General features: G+C 43.4%; 5 protein-coding genes across 5 annotated transcripts; all 5 read left to right on the top strand.

Moving 5' to 3' along the window:
* Positions 1–592: 592 nt before the first annotated feature.
* F5147DRAFT_657756 (uncharacterized protein) lies at positions 593–1935 on the top strand (the record flags this gene model as incomplete). The annotated part of the gene is made up of 9 exons (XM_041434321.1): positions 593–664; positions 842–935; positions 989–1076; positions 1131–1157; positions 1229–1246; positions 1304–1410; positions 1534–1645; positions 1822–1850; positions 1907–1935. 9 exons carry the CDS (start codon positions 593–595, stop codon positions 1933–1935), a joined length of 576 nt encoding a protein of 191 aa, XP_041286771.1.
* Positions 1936–2873: 938 nt separating this feature from the next.
* Positions 2874–5327, top strand: F5147DRAFT_657755 (uncharacterized protein; the record flags this gene model as incomplete). Its single annotated transcript, XM_041434320.1, has 10 exons — positions 2874–3037; positions 3098–3303; positions 3379–3415; positions 3530–3591; positions 3908–3954; positions 4014–4269; positions 4511–4584; positions 4634–4889; positions 5208–5236; positions 5262–5327. The coding sequence occupies 10 exons, from the start codon at positions 2874–2876 to the stop codon at positions 5325–5327; spliced, it is 1197 nt and encodes a 398-aa protein (XP_041286770.1).
* Positions 5328–5442: 115 nt separating this feature from the next.
* F5147DRAFT_779760 (uncharacterized protein) lies at positions 5443–6239 on the top strand (the record flags this gene model as incomplete). Its single annotated transcript, XM_041442351.1, has 2 exons — positions 5443–5838; positions 5898–6239. 2 exons carry the CDS (start codon positions 5443–5445, stop codon positions 6237–6239), a joined length of 738 nt encoding a protein of 245 aa, XP_041286769.1.
* A 2870-nt stretch (positions 6240–9109) lies between these two features.
* Positions 9110–10743, top strand: F5147DRAFT_657754 (uncharacterized protein; the record flags this gene model as incomplete). The annotated part of the gene is made up of 8 exons (XM_041434319.1): positions 9110–9163; positions 9279–9356; positions 9416–9562; positions 9618–9708; positions 9852–9932; positions 9978–10397; positions 10470–10519; positions 10573–10743. The coding sequence occupies 8 exons, from the start codon at positions 9110–9112 to the stop codon at positions 10741–10743; spliced, it is 1092 nt and encodes a 363-aa protein (XP_041286768.1).
* Positions 10744–12641: 1898 nt separating this feature from the next.
* On the top strand, positions 12642–12899 carry F5147DRAFT_558169 (uncharacterized protein; the record flags this gene model as incomplete). The annotated part of the gene is made up of 2 exons (XM_041430541.1): positions 12642–12760; positions 12824–12899. Coding segments are annotated over 2 exons (195 nt in total), but the record flags the coding sequence as incomplete, so codon positions are not given.
* Between the last annotated feature and the right edge of the window lie 149 nt (positions 12900–13048).

The following is a 13048-nucleotide window of genomic DNA, read 5'->3' as shown; positions in this document are numbered from 1 at the left end:
CCATCTGAATAGTGTTGTTGCCAACCTTGTCACTGCGCGCCAAACTGCACATACAGCATCTCTCATAGCGCCCATCACACCTTGAGTTGCCCTTCTCACAAGCGCTGTGATGTTTTGTCTGATGCTGACGCCAGCGGCGGTGGGAGGAGTGGTGGTGGTGGTGGTGGTGGTGTTTAAGTTGGCCCGGGACTGAACATTAAAGTTGAAACGTTGAAAGAAATTTACACCGTAACCAATGATTAGATAATGGTCCACCGTCAGTTACTTACACTCGCCCAAAAAAATTCAGCCTGGCTCTATCACTTTTTTGTCAGCGAGAATTAATTGAAGTCGCGAGACCTTACAATGATCCTCCTGGGCATCGTTCCCATCGTTCCGTTTGCATTGAAGACATCTGAACCCATCTGCTCGATCGTATCATATCGTTGATCAGGGGTAATACATCCAATATAGCTTACTTTCGGATATCTATTACATATGCAGAATTACTTCACAGTAAATGGAGGCAAAAGACAGTACAATAGGCAATTGCCAAAGCCTTTGGTCACATATGATTCTGTGACATGTCACACTTATCATAACTCTGCCCACAATGTTGATGTTGTCCTCCAGTACTAGTTGCCTTTGGATTTGCGTGATTCCAGGAGATCTCACTTTTGCCTGGGTACGTTTTTGTTTTATTCTGCTATCTTTACTCACCAGTACTGGTGTCACGCCCAGTCTCACCGCCTCAATTCCCTCATGGATATCATAGAGATACTGCACAGGCAGGACCATCATGTTCTCATTTGGTATGATCGCAGCTCACTTTATTATCTTGCGCTTATTTCATATTATGCAGATGAAACCGGTGTATTCTGGGAAGAGTACATCTCAACCACCATCCACTGAGAGCTCCTTCGCAGACTTGACTATCTGCACATCGGACATAGAAGGTCATTTTACTTCACTTCTGATTCATTTAATCCTTATTTTATATCATGCACAGCTGCCAACATACTTCTTGCTGCAGGAGCTGATGTCAAACTTCCTAATTTTGGCGTGTCTAGGCAGCTATTGTGCTTGGCATATTTCCGGTGTGTGAATCTTCACTCGTATCTTCTGAGTTTGACTAAATGCTGTTTCTGTAGCTCTTCGACTAACAGCATGGCGTCACGGTATGCCAACTGGGAAGAAGGCTACCCGGTCAGGAAATTGGGTTCGATAGTTGATGAATGATTTTTTCCAGCGTGTACTTCAAAGAACGGTATGCCGTCAAGTCCTTGTTTATTTGGGACACCTAACATGTCTCAAAAGTCTGAAGTGACGGCACAGCCATTCGTGGTTTCAAATGCCCTCAGATGGATTGGCAGAAAAATTCTTTCCATGAGGCGAGCATTATCAAGGAAATTGCAGCCACGGTGTTTGGAGGTAAGCACCAGTTTGGTGTGATTTGCCAGAGTGAATATTGGCAAGAACGGTCTGAGCAGCTGCTTCCGAATCGGTATTCATGTTTCAATTGATGTATCTTGCACTGCCCTGATGTTCACTTAGATGTATTGCAAGCATTCATCGTTGCTCGTTGCCATGGTGCCTTTCCTGGAAGTACAGGTGGAAGCCCATGCTCTGACGCTATTGTTGGCGTGTTCCCACTTTCCGAAGATAGGTCATCTACAATATAACGAAGATATCCTGCGCGAAACTCTTCATTGGCATCTAATTTTGCCTTTATGTGCGTGTATGGTTTCGCACCCATCCTTTCCTTACAGAATTGTGTAGCAACACATCATGCGTCATTGGCGAATGAGCTGTTGGAGAAGCATCATACAATTACTTTGACAGGCCGTATCTGAATGTGTGGCTTATGCTTGGTGAGTGCTACTACCTGTTTGTCCATATACCGCTTTCATTCTTATATTTTGTATAGGACAACCTTGCTGCCTGGCTCTTGTATGAGAGACTTTTTCACAGACCATCATGCAAACCATACTGTAGTATGTCTGCATTCATGAAGATTAAAAGTGTTATCTAATCCTTTCACAGATCCTGGTCACTCACCATGTTGAGCTCACACTCCCAGGTACATACTACCTTACATATTATTGTCTGGATGTCGCTTTCCACAACTTGAATGATAGCATCCTGTTTTCCAAAGAGTCCCATGGCACCTTCTCATAATCATAGTCAAGACCACCAGCAAAGTATGTATGGGTATATGAATGAGCTCACGCTGGATTTTGCTGGAGCCTAATTTTTTTTGCCTTTGGCCCTTTCGAAGTTAGCGTAATCATGACAGTACTATTCTGCCAGATTTGGTTCATGTTGGCTTCATAAGTATAGCCAGGCATCCCACTAGCGACGGAGTCAGTTCAGTAGCTGAACCTACTAGGCAAGTCCACCAGTGCTGACTTGGACTTGGAAGGGACCATGTTGCCGATGACCATGTAAGGATATATCCATGGAATATCAGGAGTGGTTGCATGCGGTCTGATTTGCATTCCTAGGTCTTGTTGCCGAAATATTTTCCATATATGCTCTTGAGCTTGTTGTGCATCGCTGGGCCTAGGCTTCATCTTCAAAGTAATGTGTGTCATGAGGGGAGGCCTGCAAATTCATGGGACACAGTGAAAACTGGCTAATGGAGCTAATTGTCGCGCCACTGGAAGAACTGTAACGTCATTGGCCCGAGTCTGCCAACTTAGTTGGCTCATTACTTGCCTAAGAGCTGAAGCGCTGACAAACCATTGACCAAGTGCTAAGCTTTCAACAGAATAAACTTGTATATCGGTGATGGCTGATTACAAAACAGGCTAGAGACTCACCAAGCTATGAATACCGCTACCATTTCAGCATATAAAGCAGAATCATACCAGTGCTGCATTGGCCAATTTACCATGGATCGCCCTTCTTTACCTTCACATTCATCAGTTATCACACCGCCCCTACATGACTGCGACAACATTCACAGGTTAGCCAAGCTTATCACTCAAGCTATGCTATGGACTTTTTCCATCCTGTACTATGATGCAAAGTCAAAAACAATGGTTGATTGGGATTGGTACGATATCTTGATAGTGTGTATATTCAAATATCTTACCCAGCATTTGATGTGATGCAGGCCCGCTGATGACGAGAATAACATGATTCTGCCTGATCAGTTTGAGAACTATAGAAAAGAACGCAATCTCAAATATCCTTGCTGTGTTTGCACCGATGGAACTCAACAAACCTATGTAGAGGCTATTGTATATCCTTGGTGGAATGAGACAACAAGAACTTGGGTTTGGATAACTAGATGTGCAACGGATCGTTGCACATATGAAGGTTCGTTTTTTGCTGGATGTCATACATCTTTCTGACTCTGACAATCATTCAGTGAAAATTGACAGATATTTTCAGCTACCATCACAAAGCACTCGCGTATATCAACACAGAGGTTGGTCTTACTCTACCGTATAGATTGAATGTAGTACTGATGAGGAAAAGAATGTAACCCCCCAGCTATCTTGCAGATGTGGTCTTGGCAAGAACAAGATATTTTATTTTCTAGGCTTAGCTCATTTACCAGCGGTGGAATCAGCACAGAGGAATTCAGGACATTGTTCAAATCCTGTGAGTTGTGCAATAGAGTGGGGACTAGGCGTGCTATGAGGTTCCACTGGTGCTCAAACACTGCTTTCAAATAAGAGTATCATATTGGACAAACAACTTGAACTTCTATGTACTGGGTTGCTTGATGTGGTTGACGCAGGTTTCTTATCTCAAAAGCTGAACCGTAGTACAAATTCCCACATCCAAGCACACGTCCTGTACCATCAGCTCTGTACATACATAATGATATCAAGTCTCAAGAACTGCCTTTCTTCTCTCCTTCCACCGTCTGGCATTTCACACAAAGGAGCTCTTGCACTATCCTCCTCCACTGCAGGTGTAGATGGACTAAGATGGTGGATTGATTGCCAGTCAAACCCCACAGTCAGCCAAAAGCCCTTCACATTGGATTACGTTCTGCTAACAACTTGTTTTGTATGTAGCTTCAATTTGAACTCAGATTGTTGCTCTTCCTACTGGAAGAACACGTCTACTCTGGTGATTTATGGCGCCTTGTTATGGCACGCCAGATAGAAGTCATGCAAGAAGAAAGGTTGTATAAGATACAACCACAGAATTGCACCGGCACAGATCGTTTTGCAAAGGAACTAGAGCTCTTGGAAGACAAGAAGGATAGGGCTCAGTTGGAATTATCCCTATACTCTCAGGCCATGGATGTCTTTCGTCCACACTTACGATGTATGTACATTATGTTACGCTGTATTCGTGCATGGAAATATTAATGATTATTTGGAAGCACAATGTGGGCTTTCTGTCTCTGGGGGTGACAGGTGTTTTCCTGGCAATTTCTCAAGAATTGGTACACCTAGTTTGCAACATGCTAAATGCAGGGAGTGGTTGAGTAGCATGGCAAATAGAATTTCCGGTTGTGGCGTTGGAAGTAGGCTGACTTCCACCCACAATACTGGTTCTGCTATAGGCAATACGACTGATGAATCCGCATCCATCACCTCTAGACTCCTGATTTTATATAAGATGCTGGTGTTACCTGAAGTGAGTACGTTACTTCCACCATTGGATTTACTTTCATGATTTCTGGCAGATTGCCTGTCACCCTTACAGGTTGGTCAGTACATGGGTGGAGGAATGCATGGAGGAATATTACATGGATGATAGAGCGACAGAAGGAGCTTCTTTGCAGATCCTCATATTACAAGCTGGTGAATTATCTGACTCTGAGGCTGACATGTGTTTGATTGATGCAGAGTTATCCTTAATGCAATCAAGATATCGCTGTGCTCAAACTGAGGTGGAACTCCTCTCAGATGCCATACAATACCTCATAGAGAGCAACACCAGTGAGTCCGCTAGCATCAGATTCACAAGAGCACTGATTTATGCTTGGTAGTATGCTCCATGGGAGGTGCTGCACCACGTCGTTGCTCATTTATTGACCAATATGAACACCTACTGGATAGCTCTTCTGACACAGGCGATAGTTGTTGGTCTGACTGCTAAACACATCTCTGTGAAACCCTTTATGGCATACAGTATTCATTACCTACGCAATGGACTCTGATACTACTCAAATGTGCATTTTTGTAGTATATGTATATATATATATATATATTATATTCACCTTTGTACTGATGATTGGATTGGAATTTTTATTGTAGAAAAGCAGCAGTTATTTGAGTCATATGTTGTATATTATTTTGCTTAATGCTCAGAACCAGCAGAAGCTTGAGCTCATCGTTGTCAGGCACCTGACAATGATGAGCTCAATGCTTACATAATAATAGTTCATTTCACACAGCTTGCGGTCTGCTTGTGCAGGCTGGTCTGGCTGTCCAACCAAGATAAAATAAAGTTTTACATGGCCTCTACTGCAGCATCTTTTGAACCCTTCAAATGAATCAACCCAATTTCACCTTCACCTGTAACTGTGGTCGAGGGTTTCAGCAGGAAAGCGGTTTCACAAGACACCAAAAATCTTGTGTCAAGGGCAAAAAATGCCTGTTCTCTGCTTTAAACAAGGCTAAAGATCTTCTTGGGTCTGTCAAAAGGGCCCGCACATGCCTTGGTAATCAGGGAGGCTCATCACATCATATCTCTCCAACTACTCGGTCAACCTCTGTGGTCTTGGATCTAGTCGCCAGGGATGATGCTTCTTCTAGGATGGACACCATCTCCATCCCTGCCACTGCCGCATTAACAGAGGAAGTCACTGCATCTGCATCCCTCATTACTGATAGTCAAGAGGATTTGTATTTGCCCTTAGCACAGTGTAGGACTAGACGCAACAATGTTCAGTTACCCAGACGCTACCGTCAATTTGATGATATTCTACCACAACCTCTTCCCAGTGTCCCAACCAGCCATATCAATCAATCTTCAAACTCTCCTCCTCATCCCCCCCTCATACTCAGCCCTCAGAAGCACTACTGCCTTTTCGCACCCCAAGAAACATCTTTGGGCTTTTGCACAAGTTCTTCTCTCCAAAACCGCCATCTCATGATCCTGAAGAAGTGGTCACACTGGAGGACGTCAGTGCCATTCCCTGTAGCAGAAGGGAAAGACCTATGGATGACGCTCTAGATGAAGCTTCTCCTTACTACCCATACCCCAATAAATCATCCTTGGAGCTAGGCGATTGGTACTGGAATAGGAGGGGTACAGAAGTCGCAGCAGAGCTTCAACTGACCTGATTGATATTGTTACGGATCCCAACTTTGACCAGGATGGTGTACGTGCCACAGCTTGGTGGAAAATCAATTCAACTTTAGGTCAGAATGACTATGAGGACAAAGATGAAGAATGGGAGGATGAAGACGCCAGGCTGGCATAAAACCCAAGTATCTATTCAGGTTCCTATCGCGCATACCAATAAGCAACCAGGGAGTTCAAACCTACTCTGGGGTGGATTTATACCACCGCTCTCTAGTCGGTGTCATACAAGAGAAGCTGGTGAATGCAGGTGATGATGAATTGTTTCATTATGAGCCTTATGAGCTCCTATGGCAACCTGACCATCTTCAAAGAGAGGTGAAAATTTATGGCGAGCTGTATCAGTCTCCAGCTTTTATGGATGCGCATCAGAAACTACAAGAATCTCCTGGAGAACCTGATTGCAATCTTCCAAGGGCAGTAGTATCGCTCATGTTCTGGTCAGATGCCATGCACCTCACTAATTTTGGCAATGCCAAGCTCTGGCCAGTTTACTTATATTTTGGAAATGAATCCAAATATCATTGCTGCAAGCCTTCCTGCCATCTAGGCAATCATGTAGCATACTTTCAAAAGGTAAGTCACTCATTCGTCATATTTAATCTCCGACAGCTCAACAATGACCTGTAGCTTCCAGACTCTTTCAAGGATTTTACTTGCCAACATACTGCAGGAAAGGGTGTTGGGTGAGAGTGTACAACGCACTGCCAGAGAGAACTGTTCCAGGCACAATGGGGAGTCTTACTTGATGAAGAGTTTTTGGAAGCATACACTCATGACATTGTAATTGAGTGTTGTGATGGGATCAAGTGTAGATTCTACCCCAGGATATTCACATACTCAGCAGACTACCCAGAAAAGTGAGTTGTTTCTCTTTAGACGCTAGGTCAAAAGCTCATCAGAACAGAGTTCTGGTTGCAACCATATGCCAACTTGGCGGATGCCCTTGCCCTAGATGTCTCATCCCAAAAAATAGACTGCACAATCTTGGCATGCTCCGCGATAGGCAGCAAAGGACCACACTCCTGCGTTTGAATGAAGATCGTGATCAGTTGGTGGCAACGGCAAGAAAGTTCATTTATGACAGTAATTATGGCACCGACAGTACTGCGGGTAGAAAATCTACTTAAGCCCTGCTCCTGGGTGCCAACATGTGTGAGTAACGTTGTTGCTCATTTATCCAATTCTTGAGTTGCTTCAGAATGTTCTCTCTAACAGGCTTCGTCCTCATGGTTTCAATGTGATTGAAGCTTTGGTGGTCGATCTTCTCCATGAAGTCGAGCTTGGCGTATGGTGCTCACTACTCATTCATTTGCTACAAATCATATGTGCAGCAGATAAAGATCTGGTCCACGAGTTAGACAGGAGGTAGGCAGCATTATCTTTCTATCTTCTCTTCAATGGAATGCTGATAATTTGCTCTAGGTATCGACTTGTGCCACCATTTGGACAATCAACTATTCGACGATTCATGGCCAATACTTCTGAGTTATCAAACATGGCTGCACGTAATTTTGAAGACCTACTTCAGGTATATTGAACTATGTGCTAGAATGAGTGAGCTGAGTCTCTATCTTAAGTGTGCTATTCCTGTATTCGACGGACTCCTTCCAGACAACAATCACAACAGGATCATCCAAAATCTCCTTTTTACCTTGGCGCATTGGCATGGCCTAGCCAAGCTACGCATGCATTCAGACCTGATGTTAGATATTCTTGACACAACAATGTCCATAGATTGGAGTTTCTCTTTGTATGGTGGTATGAAGTAGTACATGCTGACTCTGGCATGACTACATTGGATCGCCCCAGATTTCCTCCATTGGATAGCAAGGAAGCTTTTGGGTTTCTGAATCCTGCTGACGTTCTCAGAGCAACTCATGTGATTCCCTGCTTCTCCAAAGGAATGCGACATGAGAATGGCAGGGGTTTATCTAGCATGGCGGGCGACAAAGGAGACTGGTGCCAATATTATGTCAACCAGTGAGTAGTTCTCAAACTTCGTAGTTTCTCTCAACTGATTGTTGTACAGATTCGTTGATAGAGATATGCTTATGCGATTTCATTATGGTCTTGCAGTAGGCCACATCTACTCTCATAGGGACATCCTTGACCCTCCTCCCAACACTACTATTGATCCCCAGGAGATCATCAATAATAGCAATGTTTCAGATGATGGCGGGAATGATCTAGATAATCAAGAGTTGGATAAAAGTGAGTCAGAGTATGACTATACTGGGGTAGAAGAAGAAGTTCTATTCGACCAGGCGAAAAATGGAAGCTCAGAATCTATTGTGGAGGAGCTGGATAACATGTTTATCGAACATGAGTTTAATTATGAGCCCTAGGCCTCTCTGGGCACATCCAATCACAGCCCTTCCAGCCATATTAATATTAATTAATAGTGTACTATGTACCTGTCGGCATCTGTTCTTAGTCCCAGCCAACCATCCTTATTACATCAACTTGGTTGTGATACCCTGCCACATTTCCAAACTTGCAGTGAGCTGGTGCTCCGCCATTAGGGTCTCTGCCGATTATTCTGCTCATTTTACATTATTCGCTTGTGATCTCCTGCCACAGTGCTTCACTGGGCTTTCAACATGGCCTTGAATCTTAGATCCCCTCCACCAGTATGAATAACATCTTACTAAAACTACTCTACATTGATCCTCTCCCAATAATGTTCTTGTCTCCCTCACACACCAAAGCCCTGCAACGTTCAAATTCCATAATAGCACATCTGACGATCTGACCCTCTTTCAAGTATGAAAACCCATCGATTTTCCGACTCCTCTCACTCGATCTACTCCCACTTCCCACTTCCCCCTTGCAATGCACTGTTGCAGTAATGACTTACATCTACAATCATATTCCTGGAATTATCACTGGGTTTGAACACACAGTGCGTATTTTTACCACCACCATGACCTTTCTGCATTAAATTCTAAGATACACATCAGGAGGAGGCAATTTTTTTTCTTGCTATTACAAAATGAAGAAATTTATCATTATCACAGGGCAGTTTTAGCGATCTAAGGCTTGACCTTGACTTCGCTTGTTATATACTGTCCCAGAGAAACATTGGGCCATGTTATGTGAGTTATTATTTCTACTGGCTTCTTACAAAAATTCAGATCATCTGATGTGCCTATAGTGGCCTACAAAAGTATCCATGGAACACTTCTGGCCTCTTCAGAAGGAGCCACCAGGATACATTGCCATGAATGGTCATAGGGGTCCTCTGGTTAAGGCTTCTGGAAGAGCCGAGTATGAGGTCTTGGTACCCATCTTTGGTCTTATGGTGAGAGATCCTGTTACTTCAGTGCTTTGAACAGTTGGTAATTTTTGTCATACAGCCCCAAGACAAGGATGTACTAAACCAGAATGTGGAAGTTGTATCTAGAGTTTACAATTACAACTTAATTGCAGTCTGGATGTGGCCTGAATGTGAGTTTTGTCCCCTTTGCGTCTTCACCATTAGTTGACGCTAGCAGTGGATAGGAAGTTCATAGCTAAACTGGCACCATGGCCTTACGGTCATTACAATCAGGTTATCTTTGACGGCCTTGACGATATCATTGACGATATAGTCACCGAAGACTTTGAAGATGGCTCTTTCAGTCAGATATACACAGACGACCATACCACTGCATCTTTCCAGCAACATTGCCGTAAGTGTTTCACTTTCCTAGACATACATCAACTGAATATGATAGAACACAATGTATATGGCTTTGTTCCTAGCTCCAGCAACTTAGGGTCAGCACTGGTGCCAGCAGTGCTACCTATATCACCGCTCGCACTGGTGCCATCACAGGCTCCAACATCTGATGATTTTGTCGCCGTAGATGAATTGATGTTACCTCAGATAATCAAGCTATCCGAGGACCTGCGCTGGACAACACGCAGTGCACCAGATGGTAATTCACATTGTCAATCCATCTTAGCGGAGCTATCAGTCGATTACCCCTGGTCATTGATTGTAAGATCATTGAAGACGACCCTGTTTGGAAGTCTCATCACAGGGCGCTATGGCAACACTATGAGGGTGGTCAAGTTGTGGCCATTTCGACATCAATTCATCACTCAGTGCTTTCTGGAGGGCCTGTCACGTGTTGGCTGGTCCTACCAGGACTGTAAAAATATTGATCGCAAGCACTATTTTTTCTATCTTTGATTTCTGAACTGACACTAGTTGTCTTTGCTAGTGGACCTTACGAACGGAGTGAAATTCCATTGGCACCATCTGCGTGCCACGGTGAGTATTCTATTATTTCTTAAATATTAATGATAACAAATGGTATCAACTAGTTCGACCACAGACCAAATTCAAGTCTTTCCGACCTTCAGAAAGTGATAGGACACTGTCTGCAGCCATGTCGAGATCTGGGCTTCTGTCTTGATGCCACTGAATGGCGAGCAAGGATCACAAGGATGACGGCTGTGCTTGATGAAGCAGCAGTTCAACTTGATCAAGGATAAGATCAACACCTAGCGGCCTTCAATGTGAGTCACAAGTACTTCCAATTTACGTACCTTACTTCATGTCTTTAGTATCACATCGTGATAGAAATACTTGGCCTGCAAATGGCAAAAGAACTCTGGCATTATATGATCCTACACCCAATTGCTTCTAGCCCAAACATTTGTGTTGCTGACTTATACTGGGATCAAGTCCTTGACCGAGAGGGAAATCCAAACATGAATATAATCTCTCTGATAGTGTGCCTCATCAGTTACTTACATCTCTCGTCTTTGATTTTGTTTTGACTTTCATTTCAAGTTCTATGAATACTGTCAGAAAGTGCTCAAACGCCAACTGAACAGGACAGGTGATGCATCTGTGATCAAGATTTATCGTAGAATTGAACGTCTCCATGGTCCTCCTCTAATGGAGATTCAAGAGGTTGCATGTGATTTGGGATACATCAGGTATTTGTTTAACTTGAATTTCCGTTTCCTATCATCAGCTCAAGCCTCCATTTTGCTTCAGAGAATTCAATGTATACGGTATAGACAAAGACGGAAATCGCAGGAGAGCAAATATATGTGCCATCATTAAATCCTATGATTATCCTCCATCTCAGACATCATTGGACACACAATACCTCCAGCCTCCAATTGATGATTCCTTTTTTCATGACAAGTCAAAGTCTTGACTTGGAGTAGCATGACTTCTGTAGTTTCTCCATGTTGACATTGACAGTGCGTCTTGTACTATGTGTTCTGTATCCTACCATTGTACTACATATGTGTCCTGTATCCTGCCACTGTTGTGCCATCATGATTGTATTGTAATTTTATTAGAAAATGTTCAGCTGAGACCGCCTGAAATGATTTTGTGACAAGTCACACTTGTTCGACATCCTTACCCAAGACTTCAATGACCTCCATTATCCTTGTCTTTGGATTTGCACAATTGTAGGAGATCTCAGGTGAATTGATTGGGTTGGTTTACCTCTGGGTATGTTCTTGTTGTCTTCAAGTTGTTGCTATCTTTGCTCACCAGTACCAGTGTCATTGACACGCCCAATCTCACACCGCCTCAATTATCAACTCAAGTTCTTTATGAGAATTCGCCTTACAACTTTCCCCATCTTCACTTTGGTTTAAGAAGTACAATACCGGTCAAAAGGCACTGAACCCATGAAAGGTCATGGGCGGAAGTTTGATCATCCTCATCTGAACTGAGGGATGTGTGTAGATGGCGGTACCATACCTTGTAAGCATCTTATTTGTGCATCTTCTTGTGTAATTATCCTTGCATTTTGAAGATTATGTGCTCACTCTGGCCACCGGAGGCGATAGAACGTTGAACATATTGGTCAATGGTATGGTTCTCTCCCTTTTCTTGATGAGATCTTGATGCATTCTACCTTACAGTTTCCATGTTTCTAACAATACCTTCTTTCATGCATCTCACATGCCAATATTCTCATGTAGCTCTGGGAATCAGAGGTAGAGTGCGGGTAAAAATCTAACAGGCGAGTCTACTACATTTCTTTAGCGTTTACTTTTAAACTAAAAGTAAGGTATAGTGACTCTAGTGACTCACATCTCAGTTTCTCGCACAGAACTGAGACGCTCATCTGCATGTGCGCTAGGTTTTATACTGTAACTTCTTCTCTTATCTAAATATTACCATAAAACAATATTTTTCTCCAGCTTTGGGCCGACGTCACTCATCCTTCGTTCCTGGCCCGTTTCCTTGCCCTTGCACTCATGCTCGGACTTCCTACTCATCATCTCGTTTTGATTGCAAGGTATGTCCTGGATTCAGTTGGACGTGATAATGTCTTTCTCATTTTGATGTACCAGAGCGCTCAAGACTCGATGTTGCTACTCCAGCTTATGAACTCATTATATTTAACATATTCTAATACAAGAGCAGTATGACATCTGCAGGTGCAGGTGCAGGTGCAAATGCGCAACTAGCGATTTCAGAGAACCTGAGAATGCTGCCTGTGTTGGTTCTCGTGCTTCTGAAGAATGCGAGTTCGTCACATTGTTTGATTACGAGTGACCTGACTCACTCTACTACATAGGTCGGTATTTGGCAAAGTGCACAAATTCCTCCCGATCTCAGGGCCTATGCCCAGGCTCTGCTAACCACCCTACCCTCTCAAACCCTCATCCCATACATTCATCCCATGTTCTTTTCGCTACACAACATGCAACCCAAAGTAGGTTGAGCTTGGATATTTGAATTCAACATTTCACTAACACTTTCTCCAGGCTAGAATGGTTAGCGAGCAAGGCGTGATTTTGCCAACCCCTCTGCCTCTCA

Source organism: Suillus discolor (genome assembly GCF_016758755.1).
Source record: "Suillus discolor strain FC423 chromosome Unknown F5147scaffold_92, whole genome shotgun sequence".
NCBI lineage: Eukaryota > Fungi > Basidiomycota > Agaricomycetes > Boletales > Suillaceae > Suillus > Suillus discolor.
Note: the sequence above shows the minus strand (reverse complement) of the source record. Positions and strands in the feature narration are given on the sequence as shown.